Source organism: Embiotoca jacksoni, unplaced genomic scaffold (assembly GCF_022577435.1).
Source record: "Embiotoca jacksoni isolate LCO1_2020_lvr unplaced genomic scaffold, fEmbJac1.0.p SCAF_28, whole genome shotgun sequence".
NCBI classification, from domain to species: domain Eukaryota; kingdom Metazoa; phylum Chordata; class Actinopteri; family Embiotocidae; genus Embiotoca; species Embiotoca jacksoni.
Genome location: NW_027185379.1, coordinates 3,336,576 through 3,358,743, shown reverse-complemented (window position 1 = coordinate 3,358,743; position 22,168 = coordinate 3,336,576). Strand labels below are relative to the sequence as shown.

The 22,168-nt window shown below is 40.2% G+C and overlaps 3 protein-coding genes across 4 annotated transcripts; 1 reads left to right on the top strand and 2 right to left on the bottom strand.

Moving 5' to 3' along the window:
- Positions 1 to 3,400: 3,400 nt before the first annotated feature.
- Positions 3,401 to 8,836, bottom strand: LOC138205309 (transcription regulator protein BACH1-like). Its single transcript, XM_069161214.1, has 5 exons — positions 8,756 to 8,836; positions 7,220 to 7,477; positions 5,496 to 6,656; positions 5,182 to 5,388; positions 3,401 to 4,625 (listed from the first exon to the last, which is right to left on the bottom strand). The coding sequence occupies exons 2-5, from the start codon at positions 7,457 to 7,459 to the stop codon at positions 4,257 to 4,259; spliced, it is 1,977 nt and encodes a 658-aa protein (XP_069017315.1). The 5' UTR covers positions 7,460 to 7,477; positions 8,756 to 8,836; the 3' UTR covers positions 3,401 to 4,256.
- Positions 8,837 to 8,912: 76 nt separating this feature from the next.
- On the bottom strand, positions 8,913 to 14,626 carry usp16 (ubiquitin specific peptidase 16). Of its 2 annotated transcripts, none has more exons than XM_069161212.1 (18): positions 14,479 to 14,626; positions 14,247 to 14,361; positions 13,940 to 14,136; positions 13,737 to 13,840; positions 13,537 to 13,649; positions 13,221 to 13,453; positions 13,053 to 13,148; positions 12,831 to 12,961; positions 12,633 to 12,720; positions 11,790 to 11,871; positions 11,607 to 11,698; positions 11,458 to 11,511; positions 11,188 to 11,355; positions 10,320 to 11,082; positions 10,039 to 10,133; positions 9,768 to 9,854; positions 9,518 to 9,665; positions 8,913 to 9,434 (listed from the first exon to the last, which is right to left on the bottom strand). In XM_069161212.1, the coding sequence occupies exons 2-18, from the start codon at positions 14,305 to 14,307 to the stop codon at positions 9,313 to 9,315; spliced, it is 2,634 nt and encodes an 877-aa protein (XP_069017313.1). In that variant the 5' UTR covers positions 14,308 to 14,361; positions 14,479 to 14,626; the 3' UTR covers positions 8,913 to 9,312. The 2 variants fall into 2 exon arrangements, with proteins under 2 accessions (XP_069017313.1, XP_069017314.1); XM_069161213.1 differs by having other exon boundaries at positions 14,247 to 14,313.
- A 200-nt stretch (positions 14,627 to 14,826) lies between these two features.
- On the top strand, positions 14,827 to 18,758 carry rwdd2b (RWD domain containing 2B). Its single transcript, XM_069161470.1, has 4 exons — positions 14,827 to 15,260; positions 15,355 to 15,422; positions 16,239 to 16,607; positions 16,709 to 18,758. Exons 1-4 carry the CDS (start codon positions 15,051 to 15,053, stop codon positions 16,959 to 16,961), a joined length of 900 nt encoding a protein of 299 aa, XP_069017571.1. The 5' UTR covers positions 14,827 to 15,050; the 3' UTR covers positions 16,962 to 18,758.
- The last annotated feature ends 3,410 nt before the right edge of the window (positions 18,759 to 22,168 follow it).

The window sequence follows — 22,168 nt, the reverse complement described above, 5'->3', positions numbered from 1 at the left end:
TTGTGTGCTTTTTTATGTTTGTTCCAAAATGAAAGTGGATATGGAATCTTTTTTCAACAACCGTAATCCTGCAATCAATCTTAAAATGTTGCTGCTTGTTTAACACGACCTACTAGATAACAATTTGTATTTGTGTAACTAACAGAATCTGCCTGCAGGGAAAGTGAAGTCCATGAAAGCCACAAAAGCAGAAGAAATATGTATTTATACATTAAATATATAACCCTTACCCCTTACCCTAGTCATTTGCAAGTGCCTTTATCATTTCAAGTGTTAATTGTAAAAAAAAGATTTTTCCAAATATACGCATTTGTAAAACATATATATTATTTGTTTTACTTAAAGTGTTACTTACAGTGTTACTTAGTGTACACACACACACACACACACACACACACACACACACACACACACACACACACACACACACACACATATAAATATGTAAATTCTCTTATTCAGTAATTTGTGAGCAAGCTAACTTCCAGATGTTTTCATTTCTAATCCTTGTTTTTTCCCTTCGTCTCCTGTGTCCTAATCCCTGCAACCTAAATATCGAGACTGTCTGTGGATAATGAGAGGATAATGACTGGAATTATTACTTAAAGGGACATACATAAACACTTCGTAATAATCATGTATTGTGACACAAAAAAAAAAATCTGAGTCAATTCATACCGACAATACCGTCTCGACTCCAAGTCCAGAAATGACTTGAGCTGGTGACTTAAAAAAAAAAAATCCCATGAACAGGAGAAAAAAAAAAAAGATAACATAGAGGTGGAGATGAATGACCCAGAACAAAGTGACATCTTCATCCAGATTTTTGGGGAAAAGCAAAACATAGGCTGACACAGAAGATATATCAAGACAGAGACAGAGTTCAAGGGGGTTTTGCATTAATCTCACGTTATGACAGTTTAAGGTTTTGGTATTCTGATGAATTCCAGGATTGGGCTTTAACTGCTTTCATTTTGTTTGCTGGTCTTTAATCTTCTAACCCTGCGTTCTTAATCAGAACTCAGAGCAGGTTTTTAATCTCGCATGAATGAGGCCGCGGATTATAGGCCTCTGACCTTGCCATGCCGCACAGCTGCTTCCTCCTCAAATCAAGTCTCTCGTACTGTATAGCTTGCAAAAGAGGATAATCTTACTTTTGCACTACAATGCTCCAAAATCTGAAATGTGTATAAAAAGGGCCAAAACACTGCAGAGGAATCTTAATTTTTGAGAGAGAAATGTATAAATGGCTCCAACTCACACTGCTTTGTAGTGTTTTGTCATTTAAAGGTGAATACAAGTTTTGAGAAGCATGGACTTGAGGATTTTGTACAGATGTGTGTCACGATCATATCTGATGTCTGTAGTATCATCGTCTAATCCTTTTGACTTTTTGAAGCACCACTTGTTTAGTTTAGAATCACAGCTTTGTGAGTCAGCGTGTGTGTGAGTCGACTTCTCAAAGACAGGTCCGGGTTTGATTAGGAGCTTGAGGGTTGCTGGCGTAATTACCACTTTAACCTTGAGCATTTTGTTCTGAAGAAAAACATAACGAGATTGCTTTTTCTTTCACTGTCCTCAAGTGCTACAGTCGCTATTTGAAAGGACACAAAACAACAATTTATATCGGAAGACGAAAACATCTTGACAAAATTGCTTTTTCAAATCTACAAGACTTTAAAATGTTTTTTCTCTGTTTAATACAAGTTTGTTTGACCAAGTCTGATATAGGATCCTCTCCACTCTGAAATGAAAGGGGCCAGTGTGAGGTCACATAATTGCTGTGTAAAGACCTAGCAATTAAAAGCTTAACAATTGTTCATCCCAGGTTTTTGTTTTTTGTTAGCAGCTAAATAATGAATATTTACAGCCTGGACTGAGGCTACAGACACACTAAACAACTAACAATACAACTATTTGCCACCGATTGAGGACTAAGATGTTTTCTGCTCAAAGACTGCTCTTTGAACAGATTTGACAATGATATGCTCTTCATCTTACATACATTGAACACGTTGTTTACAAGAATAAGCATAAAAAAAAAGCAAAAAATAATAGTATGGCGAGAAATATGGCTACAACAAGCATGTACACATCACTTTCAGTCATTTCTTTCTTGAATGGAATATTATTACTTTATCTTTTGCTTTGACCTGAGATGACTCAAACTTGACCCATGGACTAAAAACAATGTGTAGTCTTCATAAGAACTGGGTTGCTGTAATAAAAGTGAGAGGGTCGAAATAATATTCGAAAATACTCCCAAAACAAGTTTTACTATTAATTAATAATAGCAGATTATGATGATACAGATTATATGTGCCATGCGTTGTAGTGTGTAGTGTCACATTGGAAGAACCTGCTGTGTAATGTTTATGTAGAATATATTTCTTTTTTTTTTTTACACTTTAGAATGAAAGCAGACAACCTGTCAGTCCAACCTACTCAGTGTTGGTATTGGTACCAAACATCTGCAGCAAAACGACTACATGTGGACCTGCACATGACATGTTGACGCTGCCATTTAGAGACAACAAAGACTTATCCTTCAGCAAAATAGTTGTGCTAAATAACAGCAATTATCATAACAACTGTAATTTTATATATTTATAGCTTCTGTTTATTTGTGGGGCTCCAACAAAGGCTCGGGTCGCTGACTGAAAGCAGCATGTAAGGCTACACAGATGGATGTGTTTAAATGACATGCTGATGTTTTAAATGTAGCAATTTTTCATGATTTACAATTGTTAAAACACAATATATTTGATTCACAGATGTGGAAAAGCCTCTTTGTTGCATCTACAGCATAATAAGCCTTTCATCTAGGTTTGAAATGTGGGTAACAGGGATGGCCGTCTTCTACACCTTGCTTTTTCCAATTTCCTGTCTGCAGGTTGTTTATCAGTCTCATCGGAGACTGCCTTTAATGTCGATCCTTATCAGATCCTCTCTACAGCTTACCTAATGCATCTTTGTAGAACCACTGTAGAACCAACCAATCTCTAGACAACTAACTTTAAGACTAAAGGTAACCAAGTACTTGTTAATTAGTGTTGTTGACTTTGTCCACAAATGTTGACTGAAAAGTTTGACATCAGCAATACTATATGATAAAAAAAAAGAAGTTTTATTTAACTGAGGTATATTGTTTAAAGGAAAAACAACAACTTTCGCAACAAAAAGTCTTGAATTTGCGTAAACGTTTCCGTAAAAAAAAAAAAAAAAAGCTCAATAGAAACTGCAAAGGAAATCTTCCTACTGTTACCGTATTCTAGTCCTTTAAGGGTCAGCATAGCTGCCGAGGCAGAGTTGTACTACCATCTACTGGCCAAACTCTGGTCCTGTACATAAATAGAGGGATTCAAAATGACCACTTCTTGTGTTGAAATGAAACACTGAATGGTAACAAAAGGTTGTTTATTTAAATCTGTAACCCATGAAAGCATTTAATAAAAATACTCAACATGCAGATAGACCTAAATGTAAGGGAATGCCATCAATATCGGCTCCGGGTTAATGTGCAACAGTGCTTGAGACAAGGATTTACAAAGATTGCCTTTATCTTTCTGAAGTCATACTATACTACTGCATAAGGCACATTTTGCATAGAATAACACATTTTTATGTTCCCCTGTAACACATTACAACCATTCCTCAGGTTCCAGGGGAAGCTGACAGTTATTCCTTCCAACTATGCATTAGCATTCAAATAATACTGTTAAGAAGTTAGCTGTGCCAGTTCTTTATAATCTGCGGTAAAAATGTCTGTTAGTAATGTGCATATTTACTCAAAGTAACAGCGTAGTGGTGAAGTGATACAGTACATGTATAGATTATAACGATAGACTAATTCAACTAAAATATAAAGAAACACCTGCTTTTCATTACGGTGTGTCCATGTGGGTGAAAGGAGGTGAAGGCCAGCGAGATTTAAAACTCCCTGAGAAAAAACTAACTAAGTTTTAAGAAGCATCCTCCTAATTTACCAATGACAACTTTTGGGAATTACCTGAAAATTGGCTGCACCGTCAAGATGATGAGTACTGTGTTACTGAAGTAAAATGCCGAGTAGTAAAAAAAGGAAATGATTGAGATTCGTGTCAATTAAAGATGCCTCTATCAGGCAGAAAATTATTCAGTGAATTCCACAGGAGAGCATGTCCATCCCAAAAGAGGATTACAGTATACAATCAAGGCCCCCCCCCTTTACCCTGAGGTCCTGCATAATTTGAAATGACAAAAGAATTGGAGTCCAATTATAAGCTGTTGTTCATGTCCAGACAGGCGTTAAGCAAAGATGCAGGAACGGGGCAGCCCGCTTCCTCTGTGCTGGACTGTGGTGCAGCGATTTGAAGGGAGTCTGCAGGTGGCCCGCTTCGGTCACACTCTGAGGAACAACTTACCATTTCAATGGTGATCTGCGACTCCTCGATTTTTCCCACATGGCTGGGAGAGGCGATGGGAAAGTCCGGTGAGGAGAGCTTGGCGAGAAGCTGCAAGTGGTCCTGATCAGAGCCAGACTCGATGCTGACACTCTTACAAAGTCCACACAGGCTCTGCTGCATCTCCTCAAGGTTTTGCTCGAGCTCCGTTCGCTCCTGCACCAGCCGTTCTTTTTCATTTTTCTGTGGATGAGAGCAAAGCAAAGCTCACTCACTTCCTCAACCCTTCAGAATTGCATATGTATTGTATTGCGTACAATGTGGAAGTGATAGCAAATACCCTAAAGGGTTGTTTTCTTTTGTGTCTTTGTTCATGCTTGCTACCTTTTGATTAATTTTTACCGCCGTTAGTTTACAGTACTAAATATTCTGGTCCAGTCCACACATTAATGCATCACACACCTTCATTCGCAGGTGCTACAGAGTTTATACCTGAGCAATTTCAGTGAAGAAGGTAAGAGGCATTCACTTACGTTTACCTGCCAAGCTTACTGACCTCTATTGCAAACACACTTTTTGTGAAGCCAAAAGGACAAAAGGTGAAAAAAGCAGAGGGACTGCGCAACAGTCATGTTTAGAAAGACAAAGTTCCTTTGGTCAACATGGCTGCAGTTCATACTGGTCACCACTAGAGGTCAATAAAGGTAAAACAAATACTGGTAGCTTAGGCAACTGAATCATGTCATGTTGTGAGCAGGAAAAGATGTTGAGAATACTGGAGATGTTAAAGTCAACTTACTAATTTTTTGATTTCACATTCAAGCTGTTGTATGCTGTCCAGTTTCCTCTTTCTGCAGCGCTGTGCAGCCACACGGTTTTTACTTCGTCGTCGGACGTCATGGACAAACTCCAGCTGATCTTGAGTCAAGTGATGGTGTCTCAGAAGCTGCTGGAAAGCACTCCGGCTCAGCGCTGAGATCTGCTCCACTGGAAAGGGGAGCTGAATCTGCATAGTAGAGGTTTTATAAAGAGGAAAGTTAGATTTATTTGACTTCATATATTCAACTACCAATAATAATAAAAAAAAAAACATCAGCTGTGCATCACAATGACCTCTGCTGCTCTTTTGTTGTTGGCCTCTGTATCTCCGTCTGTGTCCAGGTCTGAGTCGTCCCCAGAGTTGAGCGAAGAGGACATGGAGGGACTCTTCTCTGCCTGGGACAAGCTGTCAGTGTGTGTAGCAGGGTCATCGCCTGTCCCAAAGTCCCTGAGGAAGGGACAGTCTCCTGCACTGGAGCTTAGGTCCAGCTGCTTAAGCCAGTGAAAGTCTGCAGCTTTTGCCAGCTTGTTTTGGTCCACTGGATCCAGAGGGAGTGGTGGAGCCTGAGATGGGCATAGGTCAGGCCAAAACCCCTTTGCCAGATGTTCAGCCACCTCCCTCTCCACACGGCTCCTCTCCACAAATCCCTCTTCGGGGATTAGAGCATTCAGTGTAGGGTCTGACAGATCACCTGCCATTCCCTGCTCAAGGTGAGCATCACTCTGCTCTAATAACGAGCTGCAATCTTCTGCCCCGGATGTCTTGAGTGGACATGAGCGGGGGTTACATTTGATCTCAGTACCGAGCATCTCAACAGGCTGTTTAATATCTCTGTCTGCTGGCTCAATGACTTCTGGTGGATTGACGTCCCCTGCGGTTGACAGCTCACATGGTAAGCCACAGTTTGCCAAACTCAACTCACTTTGATTACACACATCTCGCACCTCTAAAATGTCTGTTTCACTCGACTGAGAGGGATGGTCCGCTTTGTCAGAACCTGGATATGGCAAAGACAATATGGGACACGCACCACTTGCTGTTAACTCCAGGGATAAGGGGTCCATTTGTGGCCCACAGTTCTCCAAACAGAGGTGCTCCTCTCCGCTGTTCGTCTGACCCTGTGTGCTTTGAGGACATTGCGACGGGAAGTCTGTTTGTTCATCACCTCCCGCTGAGTTTTGTGACTCCAAGGATTTCTGTTGGCCTTTCACAGCGCCGGAGCCCAAACTGGCACTGGGATCCCGGCTCTGACAGCAGGCTCTATGCTTGACCTCCTGTGAGGTTCTTTTGCCCTCAGAAAACTTCGGGACAAGGAAATCAAAGCATGCTGACTCTAAGTTGTGAAATCCTAAAAACTCAGCACTGCTGTGAATTGCGTGAATGTTTTCTTTGGTGAAAAGCAGCTTTGATGTGTAGGCAAACTGAAGCAAAGGTTCAAACCCCTCCACGGTCACCTAAGGGGAAAGGACATGCAGCAAATTGTTGAGCCACAATGAAACTCGTACCACTATACAACACTACAATGGAACCTGACCAGCTCAAGAAGTAGCAGAGGCTATCCATTTCAACAGGGCTTCGACATATAGTGCTATGAAATTTCTTACTTTTTCTGAAAACTGCACATAAAAGGTGGTTGAATACATCCTTTACACAATATAAAACACACACTAGCCCAAAGGCGGAGTTAACTACTGCGAGACAGTAAAGAAATCGAGCCTTATATGCATGTTTCAAGGGTTATCTTGAAGAAGAAATGTTGTCTTTGTGATAAACAACAATTTAGTTTTCAACATGCTTGATTGTTGGTTTTGCAACTGTACTCTGCATGTATTTGGATAAATCCATTAGTAATAAAATAATTACATCCCTCATAAATTAGAAATAGAGCAACTGAATTGAACAGTGGCACATACAGCATACTGACATGGTAAGCGACAATACTTTCTTGCACAGACTAAAATACTTTTAAGAGTACATTTTTCACCCTAATCATTGAACTGAACACCAGGGCACCAACCTCGTCAGGCAAGGTGATGATGGGATTGTGACTGGTGACGTTGGTAACCCTGCTGTGAAAGTATTCGCTGCAAGAAGCCAGGACAGAGCAATGGGCACGAAAACTCCTGTTTTCCACCACCACTGTCACGTCACACAAGACGTCCCGCTGCCTCTGGTCATTCAGACACTGGAGAACATGGTCGCTGTGCACAGCAGACTGAAAAGTGAACACTGACGTGCGAGGAGCTTGGAGCGTCATGGTTCTTGTGAGCTCAACCTGCATGACAGAGGGATCAGTCAAAAAAAAAAAAAAAAAAAAAATCACGGTCACTGTATTGTTTTACAAAATAAGACTAGTTAGGATCAAAGATCTCTGCAAAGTTTAGTAAATGTTTTATTGGTTGGGTGAGAGACAATTAATGGGCAATAATGTTGATAACAGACAGAAAAATTGCTATGAAATCATGGGTTTATGCTTCTCAAATATGACCAATATGAACTCCTCTATGATGAAATAAAAACCTCCAGGTTTTGGGGTGTTTGTCAGACAACACAAGACATTCAGATATGTGATGCACATTCTACACAGTTTGCAGACATGTTACAGCTCAAACAATGGATTAATTGTCATAATAATAATAATAATAATAATAATAAGTAGAAGAATTGATAGATGAAGCTGATTCTGACTTCAGTAAGGGGTGCCACCAGACACATTTTCCACAGGTGACCTTTTTAGGACCATTTCAAATCAGGAATCCGAGATGGCTTTATTCATTTCTGAAAAACCTCCAGGCATGGAAAACGGGAGTTTTATAATCATGTAAACAATGCAAATGTTTGTTTTGTTTATTGGCTTATAACACCTTTCCCCGTGAATATAAGCTGCTTAGGTGCTGTTATTATGTGCTGCAGAAAACGCCCAAAGACAAACAGCGAACAGTTGTGAAGGACACTTGACTTATTCACGCTTATTACTGATTAAAAAAAAAAGAGTTAATCAACATGCATGAAATTAAATTTTGATTGTTCAAGGTCGTAATTATGCCAAGTGAATAACGTGATATGGCATTACTTGTGATTGGGTCTCCGACCTGAGGACAACATGGTCCAGTGTAACTTCTGTTAACATTATAATGACTGGATAAATAATAAGCCACACAGCTGCTTGATAATATTGAATTCGTCAATTTAAAAGCGAACCTCGACCATGATCTCCTCACTTGAGTCAGGATGGTTTGAGTATTAACGCTTTAACTTGGGCACCAAGTTTACCGCCAACATGCTGACTCACGTTTAGACCCACCTGGGCCTTAATGAAGGAGCGCAGCGACACATCCAAAAGTTAAAGACGAGGACGTTTAGTAACTAACGACTAAACAAATTAATTATGATATAAACGGCAATAAATGTAATGCGAGCGGAAGAGCTTCAGGGTAGGCCCCACCGTCAGTGGTAACGACCGGAGACACGTCTTCCGGTCAACACAAAGCCTTTCTGAAACACTAACTTCACATTAAAACGGTGTATTTAAAAAGGAAACGTGTTCACTGACCTGCCATAGTAGCTGGATAACACTGACATTCGTTAATTTTGGCTTGCGGCAGCTCCGGCCGTCCGGAGCCACACTTCCTCGTCATCATGTGACACAAATCTGCCAGCCTTTACTGCGCATGCTCATTGCAAGCATCAGAAAGACAGCACGCGGCACATACTTTCTCATTTGGAGAGATTTCATTACATGATATTAATTAAAAAAAAATAGACATATACTGTTGTTGTTGTTGTTGTTATTGTTGTTGTTTTACAGGTTACTGTCCCAAAACTTTTGTCCATCCCTTGAAACGGTCCAATTACGACAGTCAGTTCTTATCTTGACCTTCATTGCGGCAGCTTGCCATATTCTCACGAGTGAGAGATATACACATGTACAGTTAACACTTGAAACACTGTCTGACCCCGCTGTGATGGAAATGTCAACACTGTCGATGTCCCTTCTGTGCAATCAATGTCATTTAATGAGAGCCCTGTTTGAGGTGCTTTTCTGCAGCGGAGCAGCAGCAGCAGCTGGTTGGTGGATTTGGATTTCCTGAGTAGTGAGGCACGGCTCCATTAGAGGATCCTTTCATAGAAGAGGAGGTAGGCTTGGCAGCTCTGGACTTTATTCTCGCTCACAGGCTGAACACTTGTGTCGCTGATATGGAACCAGGATCCTCTGGGTGGCTCTGCATCTCCTGAGAAAAAGTGATCAATTAATAGAGATAACTAAAGTTTTAGGACCAGGTTATTTTTCTCTTGATTGTCAAAGAACACCTGCCTTCTGCTGAAAGTCCGTTGGATGAGGGTTTAGGGCTCTCGGCTCGTACTTTCACATACGCCGTGTAATGACCCGACCTCATTGTTCCACTGTGCTCTACAATCCCGTACAAACTGTACAAAATTTGAGGACCTCCCTCTGTCATGTTCTGTTTGGAAACAACTTTTTGTTAGTGCTCGGCCATTTAGGAATATGTCGACAGTATAACGCCGTTGATGTGCCAAAAAAAACGGTAACTTCCCGTACATACCTTGCATTTGACTGCGCAAAAGGAAGCGAGATCCAGTATCAGGGGGAAGTGGACATGTCTGTTCACTTTACAAATACTGTATCCATTCTGTGGAAAAAAAAAACAGCAAAAGAAATTTTTAAAAAAAGAAGTGTTTCCTTGCCTTACAAAAGACAAAAACATTATGAAAACAAACAAAAAGATGGTTAACAGCTCTGTAAATAAAAACAGCTTGGGTGAGAGTAAACTGGATCAAAGATTTTAAACAATGTTTAAATGTTTTTCATCTTACCTGTTGAAATCTCTTCAAATGAAGGGTAAGGACAGGAGGGGGAGAGGAGATCAGCATTTGCTTCAAGGCATCGGTGTAGATATTCTTCTTGGATCCTGAACACGGCGCAAAAAACCCAAAACAAAGACAGTTAAAAGGCTAAAGATACATTTTACTTGCTTTTATGCTTTGTTAGAATTACTTGATTTGTGATACTGTGCTGCACAAAATGCAATAAAGTCCACAGTTTGCACAATATCAAAAACCAAATAGATATTGTTAGGGAGAGAAACTTTATATACCTCCGGCTTTGTCTTTCTTCAGCTGTTGTTTAGTGCAAGTGACACAAAGCAGGCTGTTGTTCTGCGTGAGGGTTTCAACCTCTGTAAACTGAAAAAGGCATGACTGAACTGAACACTCCTGCTTTTCTGGGGTTGTCCTCGCTGCTAGTGTGTGGAAGGCCAGCGCCGGGTCTTGGTTTACTACAGTATATTCTTTTGCCTCCGGTACTTCATCACTCTCCACGATTTGTTCCACAGCATCAGTGTCTTCTATGAAGGCGTCGTTCAGGGTTACTTTCTCCATTTCACTCACCAGCTGTGTGTCCTCCTCTCTTTCCTGATCCATGTTGGATATTTCATCACATAAGTTGCTGTCCGTTGAGTGCTGCCCCTCTGATAGGACAGTAAAGTGGTTGCTGACTGATGATGTAGCCGATGAGTCGCAGTCAATCACTGAATCCTCGTCCTCCTCCTTTTCCTGCTCGACCTGGACCAGGTCTTGCTCCTGCTGGTCCTGCTGGTCCTGCTGGTCCTGCTGCTCCTGCTGCTCCTGCTGGTCCTGCTGGTCCTGCTGCTCCTGCTGGTCCAGCTGTTCCTGCTGTTCCTGCTCTGAAGCGCTGACCGCTGCAGGATTTTGCTCACTCGGTGAGGCTTCTTTCTGCGTTTCGTTGTCGGTGTTTTCCTGGTCCTGTGCTTCTGCTGTCTGATCGCTGTCTGTGTGGCTCGGAGATGTGAGACTGTCCAAAGTGACTCTGCCTTCAAACTTTTGCTGCCTTTTTTGATGCTGTAAGGGCAGATGACGAAACAATGCAGACTTTACACTCATCCATCGACAAGCTTAATTCAGGGAATAGACAAAAACATACTTTATGTTCATTCACTGGGGTACCTTTGCTTGTTTCTTTGCCTGCTTCTTGGCTTTCTTCTGCTGGTACTTACTGCCAGCCCCAGTGGGGATCTCATCGTTCCCGCTGGTCACACTGGGGCTGATTCGGTCGTCCTGCCTCGACTCACTGGTCTTCTGGACTCCTTTTTTTGGGTTCTTTTTCCTGTATGCCTGTAAGATGTTGTCAAAAGAGGACACACACATATAACACTAATAAAACATTAACAAATATTTGCTCAACAAATTGTCAAAAAACACTCATAGCTGCCTTACCTCATCAGACACAGGAAGGGAAAGATCCAAAAACATCTCGGTGACTACAGACACCTTGAAGAGTGAAGCAGTGGCCATGTTTAGTGTTACATCAACAGGACAGGTTGTCTTCAGGTTTTTTTTTTTGGGGGGGGGGCGACAATACATACCGTTTTACACTGCTGACACATTATAGTGCTGGTCATTTCCCCACCGAAAACTTGGTCGACAAAGTTTTTAGGGAATCCATTTTTCTCATACTCTGCACCATAACACAACAGAGGAATGCAAGTTTTTATTTTGCTGATATAACACTGACTGCAAGATGTTTAATTCATCGTACCATTACTTACCTTTTATTAGTGTTTTCAGCTGCTCGCCATCTGTTTCTTTTCTCGACTGCTTCAATGACTCCATCATCCCTGAAGTTACTCTCTGTGGAGACAAACACAATTTCTGAATGCAAATGATAAAGAAAGGTGGAATCAACTTGTGACTAAATTTGGAGTCTGATGGAAAAAAAGGATTTGTCCCTTCCTTTTGTTTGCATTGTGGCTCCGGAAAGTCTCTCGTCAAGAAGGCTCCGAAAAGTTTCCTTTGTTTTCTGTCTTATTTGCAAGTAATTCTTTCCTCATCTAATTGACGACCTATAATCAACTCTGTATTACCATACGAAAGCAGATACAAAGGGAATGGGAGTGACTGTCAATTGTGTAAAAGCTGCCCTAAACAAGAGGACTGTGTGAAAGTGAGAAACAGAGGACTGCGGAGACGAGGACTGCTGGGGAAACCAGGCTGGGTCGAGGACTGTTGGGGAGGACTGCTGTCTCCTGCTGTAGAGAACTGCTGGGGGGAGCACTGCTGCACACCTCTCTTTGAGGGTGCATGTAGTTGCTCCTTCTTGCAAGAATAAAATGTCCGAGTGTTTGATTTTGAACCAAGCCTCTTGAGTAATTTTTCCAACAGAGTCTGACTGACTTTCTCCCAATGAGCCGGAAAAATAAATCTCAGTGAGCAGTGCATTTCATTACAGCTGTCTCGCATGCCGTGTACTCACCACAGTGCTGTTCTGCTGTCTAAACAATCTACTGCCGTGGAACATATCAGTAGCTGGACAGCTACAGTGTCCATTTTAAGTGGAAATCTTTTACCAGTTTGGTATAAACCGAGAAATTTGATTGAAACTGAACACCCACTTTGAACTCCTCAGCTCGCATCCCATCCAGCAGGTAGCGCAGCAGCTCCTGGCTATCTTGCTGCTGAAATCCTTTGAACCTGGCAGCCCTGCAGGAATCAGATGAAATAATGGACAACATTAAAGGCATTAATATTAGAAAGTAGATTTGATGTACATCATAAGGCTAAGTTTGACCTCAAACTGTGGTTGCACTCACTTTTTACAAACTTGTGAGAACAGCTCCCGTGGTGTTACGACACTCTTCTTGCATTCCTGAATCTCATTGAGGAGTTGACACATAGCCAAAGTCAGGGATCCAGGCGGGTCTAACTGCACTACAATAGGCTCCTGCAATCATAATTAAAGACAGTCTGTAAGTAATAAATACTGTTTATGAGGGAGGATAGATATACTCTCTTTAAAAAAACAGGCAACACACCAGATCTGAAGAGGCACCAGGTTTAATGTCGAGACTATTTTTCTCTGCTGTCACTTTGTTGAGTGTTTGTCTTAACAGCTGTGTTTGGGAGAGATTCTGGAAAAGAAAATGATGGACATTAATAACTAATTTAACTCTAGACGAGCATCCGTCAAAGATCAGTCTTACCTGAATGACAGCATTAAAGAAGCAGGTGTTTCCCAGGTTGCTAAGCCCCTTCACTGAAATACCACAGGTTTCTGCTGTTGCGTTGTACTTTTGTAATTTCGCAACACTCTCTTTCTTTGTGTTTTTCTTTTGGTGTTCTCTGTTTTCTTTGTTTTCTTTGTCCTCACTTTCCTCTGCTTTTACAGTCTCTGTCTTCTGGTCAGCTTCCAACAAGTCAGTTTCCTCCTTCACTCCTAAATACGCAAACATGACGCACATGGGTAAAGAGACATGCAGGTCCAGTAACACATCTGGATTAAAAAACAGTGGTACCTACGTTTCTGTGGTCTATTTAAGGGATCTTCAGAGTTTTGCTTTTTCAGGTTGGCCACTAGTTGAGCCAAATGTCCCGTTCTGGAGTAACGAACTTCATCATCACATATGTAACACCTGCAAGGTGGACAACATGTTAAAACAAAAAAAGTTATTCTCATTTCAAATGCCTCTGTGATGAACATGCCAAAGTAACATACTCACCACACAGCCCAGTTGTCCAAACTGACCACCAGGCAATGAGGGTCCGACCGAGGAGTTTCATAATGTTTGATGGCATGCTGGTTCTCAGAGTTTCGCCCACATCCCTGGTAGAAAAGAAGCATTTGGGCATTTAGAAAAAAAAAAAAAAAAAGTCCCTTAATACAGTCAACATCTGAATGATAAATTGGGTGGAATAAACTCACTCTGTGGCCGCACTTCAAGCACATCCATGTCCCTCCTGTTTCCAGCTCCAGGTCGGAGTCCTGCGGCAAAGCTGTGCTGATATTTTCTTTATTTTCTCCATGCTGACAATCTGAACAACTCGTCCAATCAGAATTACCAGAAAGTTTCTTTAGAAGAGTTTGATCCGTTCCCTTTTTAATATGTTTACAGGATGGACCTGTGAAGGAAAAAAAAAAAATACAGATAAATAAAACAGAAAAAGTGAAACTCACACTGGGCCTCCCACAGACTTGTTATTAGACATGGAGAGAATGAAACGCTCTTTACCTGTCTGGTCTATGTCATCATCCTCTCTGGGGCTCTTTTCCTTCACCCTTTTCTTTCCCATTTTAACCTGAGCAGATGTGGAAATGGATGAAAATCAGACACAAGCAGCAGCGTCCTGAAACACAAAGCCAGCATCAGATTATAATGCTGCTAACAGTTTAGTGCCTGTTGATTCTGTGCTCGAAGAAAACAGTCAGTAATGTCACGTTAAACTCCGATCCGGTCAACTTACCGCCGCAAAGAGCCGCAAACATTCACCGGTTTCAGTTTCGTTCACTTCGTGTGGATGAATTCTTTAATCCGGACATCATTAAATCAGTTTACTGTTTCCGGCCAGAAAAAAAGCTTTCAGTTTCAGGTAAAAATGTTTTTTTGTTTTTACAAAAGTTAAAATTTTGCAAGAATTACTCCGCTGATTTGGCAAAAAAAAAAAAAAAAAAAAAAAAAAAAAAAAAAAAAAAAAGCCAGCTGGCACATGCAGACAACAGAGGAACAAAACGTGACGGTGGACTGTTCCTGTTGCTTCCGCACTTCCTGCGTACGTCGCTGAAATAAGTCCGAGTCGAAACAATAGTCGAGTGTAGGGAACTTGGTGAAAGGTTTTCTGGGTAGTAAAGTTGACTGTGTATTCGTCTTTCTATATAATCTATATGAATACATTATTTATTTTTCCAGACTGCTGTCTAGCAGTCGGGTGCATTTCAGATGCTGCTGATAACTTGGAAATCAAAGCTGATAATTTTTTTTTTTTTTTTTTTTAATGAACATTTGTAGAGCTCGACGTTTTAGCTTTGCTCTGCCAAAATGTCTTTCTTGGAGTGGGCCGAGTCTCAGCTTGCAGAGATCGAGCTGCTCACCAGCATGTTCCCCTCGGTGGAGGAGCTGGAGCTCACTGACCAGCTGGCGCTGGCTGAGCTCCGGGACTTTGTGCAGGACTCCGCTTCTGCAGACAGACCTCCTCCATCCAGACCTCAGTTTCTCATCAAACAGAAGCTGGACTCGGCAAGCTCGGAGGTTGTAACCGACCAAGACTGTTCACTGTGTAATTCTGATTCAAATGATCTGATTTGATTATGTTTTACATTTTATTTTTTGTTGTTTGCCTCAGACGGAGGTTATTCTATCCTGTGCGTATCCATCTGAATATCCCAGTGTGTTACCAGAAATAACAGTCCGGTAAGTGCTTATCCATTTTTGGTGTGTGCAAAAAAAACAAACAAAAAAAAAACAAACAATTTAAAAGACTTATTAAACTAATTTGTTTAGTTTACAAGAAAAAAAATAGCACATGCGTTAATGTGTAATGCAGAATTTAGAAAAAAACAAAACACATTGATAAAATCAAATGTTTGGGAAATCAGTAGAGCACTTATCTGTGTTGTGTGTGCAGGTTTGTTCAAAAATATGTCCACTGGTGTACGCGTGCGCAACAGACTACAAGGAGACAGATTATGTGACAGGCTGAAAGTGAGAGGTTGTTTTCTGCTGTTAAGATGAAGTTCAGAAATCTGAGCACAGATAGTATTCACCCGGCTGCAGGTAAAGACATTGCGAATTGATGATAGGAACTGTATAACAATGCAAAACAGTACCTGTAATTTGATTATTGTGTGTATAGTTGATCATTTTATTGAGTAAGTTTTATGTTATAGTACAAATCTTTTTGCCAAACTAATAACAGTTCCTCTAGTGACAAATATTTGCTTACAAGTAGGGCTGGGAGATATGAACAAAATCTAATATATCACAATATTTCTGATCAAATTCCTGGATATCATTATTGAACAGATGACTACCATATTTGTGCTTTCACAAAATATTGACACAATGTGATTTTTAATAGATAATCATCAGAAATGCGGATATAATGGATAAACGGGTAGAGGCAAATAATAGAAGAGCTATGAGAGTCTTGTGAATTCAGAAAATGACATCACTTTTTTGTAATGCAGCCTTTAAAAAGCAGGAACACATGTTTTATTCGTGCTCTAGGTGTTCAGGTCTCAGCAGGGCCCAGCAGACGCAGCTCCAGGCACATCTCAATGCACACCTCATGGAAAACTGCCAGGGGGAAGTGTGTGTGCTCACTGCTGTGGACTGGGTGAAAGACAACACGCAGCTCTTCATTAATACGAGCTCATTAGCAGCAGTGGCTCCTAAGAAGGAGTCTGCCTCTCCACGGCCACAGGAAGTGTTCAGCCGACTGTGGATCTACAGTCACCACATCTACAACAAGTCGAAGAGGAAGAACATCTTGGAGTGGTCCAAGGAGCTGGACCTGTCGGGGTTCAGCATGCCCGGGAAGCCTGGTATTGTGTGCGTGGAGGGTCCTCAATCTGCCTGCGAGGAGTTCTGGTCCAGGTACCTTGAGTGTTGTTATTTTTAGCAGCTCATGTCACAGCCAGGACCCTACTGAGACACCAGGCTTATTCTTTTTTTCCAAACGTTTTATCATTTCACAGAGTGAAGGTTCTGACATGGAAGAAGATCATGATTCGGCATCGAGAGGATATTCCCCTTGATCGTCAAGGAGAGGACAGCAGGACTGTTGAAAGTATAGACTCCCTGCGCAAATTCACAGGCTTTGAAGAGGCCATGTTTGACCCCCATGGGAACAGAGGTAACCACATGGACCTCGGTCAGCTCTACCAGTTCTTAAATGAGAAGGGCTGTTGTGATGTCTTTCAGATGTATTTTGGCATTGAAGGCAGGTAGTGCTCAGACGTGGAGAATAAATACACAATTATTTGACAGGTTCCTTGTCATTGGAGTCACTTCTCCTGAAAATACATGTTAACTTCATGAATTCACTATTAATTTGTTATTGTCACGTGCAAGCACACACATGGAGCATGTGACCACATGTGCCTGATAAATGGAAATAAATTAACCACCTTTTTATGGATGATGCTAAGCCGCTCCCCCGGGGACCTCACTGGGATAAAAGGCAGAAAAAACATCTCTGCAGTTTCAGAAACAGTGTTCTCACTCTTTTTAGTTAATGGACATCATTTTCAAACAGAAACATTAAAAAGATGTTTATCTGAGAGTGTTCTCAAGGACCTCAGTTATATTTGCAATTGTTATACTTCTGCGTGCTCTGCACATCACACCTTGCCCTAGGTGTTTCTTTCCTCAAATGGCACCACTGTGTATTACTACCAGGCTATTATAGGATTTTCAGGTCTGATACCACTTCAATAATTGGACAACATAGTCAACAATATGCCGGATATCTGTTTTAGAAATCTGTTGGTTTTCTCCTCATGAATCATAGATAGCATGACCATGGAAAGTCTTTCTCCAATTTTCTTTGAATGATTAGATTAGATAGATGATTAGAATAATTTATGCATTATTGTGGATTATACTCTGGCGTTTAAAATGTGTGGTTATTGAACTTGAATGTTAATTTTAGCCCCCCAAGACAGATGGAAATATTTATATTTATAAAAAACATTCATATAGACTTTTATATCAATGTTATTTCTCAGATAATTCTCATACAATGTATGATATTGATGGATATCTGTCGGGGATTTTATTTGCATTGGACAGTATGGACTACATACAGAAATCATTCATATAGTGTATCTTTAAAAAGCCATATCCATATACTGTGGAAAAACACTGGAAATGATCTTGTCATAGGACTTCGAACCCTGAGTGAAGATTTCAGAGAGCAGACGTTGTTAGAAATGAACTGATGAAACAAAAATAAGCACATTTTAATTTCAACGCTCCCTTTTCATGCGGATACTGGAAATGCACCGGAACACTTGTTGGATTCTAGTTCAGTATTGAGTTGTATGATGAAAGGAAAAAAAAACAAGGACACACAAGTTGGAAGACAAAAGGCAATGTTCTGTAGTTACATTAAGTGGATTGAATTAAGTTGCAAACTAGCCTGGTCTGCATTGCCCACCAGATGGCAGCATTATATAATTAAAGCTGGGAAACATGGCAACCTCAGATGTTATCTGATTTCAGGGTGTTAGCTTCTGCAAAACCGATACAATTAATATCTTTAATCTAAAACAATATATATGAAGGAGTAATAAAGTAATAGTTTGGTTAAATACAGTTTCTGCTGTTAGTTGGATTAAGTATGAATATGAGGATACATTGTTTTTATTGAATCGTCTTTATAATCATTTTACGATGTAATAAGATTAGGGGGAGGATTCTATCTGTGGCCTTGAACATTTCACAAAAGCAGCCCACACTCCACGGTATTATTTGTGCATCTTTTAAAAGAAAAAATATCAGAAATGCTAACTGATGAACAGAAATTAGATCCAGAGATGTCCGTGAGGTTGGGATCCTCATCCTGATTTTATTCAGATCTGTATTTGTTGTGTTGACTTATGGTTGTGGACAGATCAATTGTGTCATAATAGCTTTGATAAAGCAATAAGCAATGGACTATGGCGTGCCAACTTTTATTAGAAATGAAAAAAGATGTTTGAAAAGATGTCAATCTTCTGTCAATAAAGAGTTAGTTGTCCTCCACACCTTTTAATTTGTCTTATTTCATGCAGAGAATACTTTTAGGATTCTTCATTGATTTTTCTTTTAATTCTGTCTGGTGAGTCTTCAGTCCTCCACTGCCATAAGTATACAGTACGCCAGTATACATGTATTGTTGTGGACAATACACTGGTTTATAATGAAGACAGTTACATACAGAACAGCAGACTATATGTCCTAAAAAAGCCAAAGTGCTAATTCAAAGTAAAGGTGTCAGGGAATGTTTGACTTCTGGCTAACGAGAAAGCTTTTTAGTGCTCCTTACACACTGTGAATGTCCTCTGCCTTCATTTCCTGAGGAGGTGAACTGATGAATCGTACTTGTGAACTGATTATGACCAAAAATGACATCTGTTCCAGCCAAAGTCATCATATATTTTGAACTTGAGATATGACCATGAATACATAAAGTGGAAAATGGCAGCATACTTTAGTCTCAGCCACCTGCTCCCTCCATCACAGATTGATTACTGGTACCTTTCTGCCAGATGTAACTGTAGTAAATATGTTGTAACTTCATTGACTACATTGACTGCTGCAGCTGCAGCCATATAGTGAAATGTCATTAACACCATCCGGAGTCACAACAAGTCAATAACAGCCCAACAGGTCAAGTGTAGGCCTCTTTTGTATTCTCCATCCTGACATGCGGTGCATGAGAGGTAGGACAGTGGTAGATGTTTGTTGTATTGTCTTCAGCACTTTTTATTTGCACTTTATATTATATATATATATATTTAATTTAATTTAATTTAATTAATTTATATAATATTTATATATATATATCTTTAATTTAAGAGTGTTGACATTAACACATGAATATGTTGTAGGCGCCCAAAATATACAACTCAATTAGAATAAACTTTTATATTTGGCAGAAATGGTTTGCAGTGAATTCCAGGATTGTGCTGCACTTATCATCTCTTATTGGTTTTTGTGAACACTTGGTGTTCACAAACAAAAATGTGATCAGATGGACTGATGTCGGGCAACATGGCGGAGAACTTTGAACTATTTGGATGTGTGGCTCATTGGCCTAAAATTGATGAGCTATGTATTAAAAGGAAAAATGTACTGCAGCGTTTTATAGTATATATAGTAAATAAATACACATACAGGCACATGGTTTCACACAGCAATTGCAATACAAGTTTGACTGTTATGTGAAAAGATTCATCAGGACCTAAGTGGTCTATTATGTAATTTTATACATGAAAAACTGGTAAGATCAAATGTTCTACACTGTGTACTTAATGCACATGTTCACACTCTTAAAGATGGGAGTCAGCATTGAAGCCTATGCTATATTTTTGTTTATTTTTAGAGTAGAAAACCAAAGCAGTGGGAAATATCCCATTCAGTTCCCTTTAATTGACAGGGAAGTAACAGTGTCACTTCACTGTATATTGCTGCATAACGATTTTGTAGAAGTAGCAGGATTACCCCGCCCACCTGGACACAATGTGAATCTGAGCTCCATGTCAATGACAAGGTTCAGTAGATTAAGGTTCTGCAGATCTGTAAATTTATGGCGTGCTTTCCCTGTAACATCATTACCACAGAAGTGCAGACATAGGCTGGTGCAGGGCGTGAAGGTTGGGGCAATGGTGTCATTCACTTCCCTCTAGTTCCTCGTCGTTTCATTGTTCTGTGACATATTTATATTTTCACATTAAATAAAAAGTGGGGAACTGGACTGGAACTAACTGGCTGTTGGTGAGACTGATATGTACTTTTATCTCTACAGTTGACTTACTGTGGTGACACTGAGAAGTGAAATCATAAAAGAACTTTCAGCTTCTGAATCAATCAGCTTTCCTTTTGGAGACGGTTACCCACCGGCAATATTTCTGAAACCCCCTGGTTTTCCTCACCAAGCTCATCACACGTATTGACTTTCCACACATGTATCCGCATCCCAAGTTTGATGCAATGAGCTATCGATCAAAACCCAAACATGTTTGGTGCTTGATGTAATGAGCTGGCCTATACACTATAAGAAGTAAATGTATGAAATATTTCCTCCAGCGAATTGTATAATGCTTCGTTCTTGAGACTTCAAATACAGTCTGCACATATTGGTTAGTCTGAACCTTTTCTGATGTTTGCCCTACGCCATTTTATCTCTCCTCTATAGCTACTATACATTGCAATTATGAAACATACCTTTAAAGATTCTTAGTCAAGGGGATGTTTAGTTGATGGAGAGTAAATATGCAGAAACATGACTGCAGAAATAATCTGTTATCCCTTGTCCTTGAAGTCCCTTTTTGGCAATCATTTGTGGAAATTATTTTTACATTAAACTTCATTCACACATGATTTGCTTGTATTTTTCTCTTTTCAACATTTCAGACAATAACCCAATTCTGTAGGTCTATTGAACTGGTCGTGCATATAATTGAATTAGTTTTGAATGTCATGGTGAGGTATTTTTACATCGGGGATTTCATCATGTGTCTATAGCCGGCACTCTTTCACACAGCCAAGCTCACATAAATAGTATTGTTGTGAATTACTTGAAGCTGCAAACATTGAACCGAAGATTTTAAAAGGAACTTGAAGATTTTCCAGACTTGTGCCTATAAATCTTCACAGTCATAAAAAAGATGTACACCACAATTGTGGCAAATAATAGAAATAGTCAACACTTCCCACTGTACAGACTCCTATTGGATAAGCATGACTCACGCTGTGTCTCTTAGATGCAGCACAGCTTACTCTTCTTATTCATAAGTTATTTTGGGAGCATTATATGTAATGTAATATTATAAACATGGTGACATAATGGTTATGATAAAATAAAACCTGTTAACACAGTTCATCATGTGCGCAATCTTTCACTGTCTGTTTGTCGTATACTCTATAATGCCATAGAACATGCACACAAGTGGACTGTAATGATGCAGTAGATTGAATGGGTGAGGGATGTATTAATTTATATCCAGTGCTTGAGGTTCAGCATTGATTATTGTGGTAAATCTATCACAATGTCACAAGAGCTGCACACCAGAACTCCTTTTCACAGCATATCATTCCTTCAATACACTATGCGTTGCATTGCCATTTTCAATTCAGCCAAAGTAAACTTGATAATCGAAACAATTAAAGACACAATCAGTTGTGTTTCCAAGTGCAATGTGCAAACTTGGCTTCGCCGCTCTTTGGGATTCTGGACCTTCCCTCCTGATGACCCCTCAAGGTGAACTCTTGTATGGCTCTCTATCCCATGAATACTAAATATGGCTGAATTAAACATTTTCTCTCTTCTCACTACTATTTAATCAGTTGTCTTACTGAGCTGTCTGTCTGGAGTAATCCCCGAGGCCCACCATCACACTGACTGGCATCATAAAGACGGCTGGCACGCTGCTCTGGAAGTGTTTAAGCTT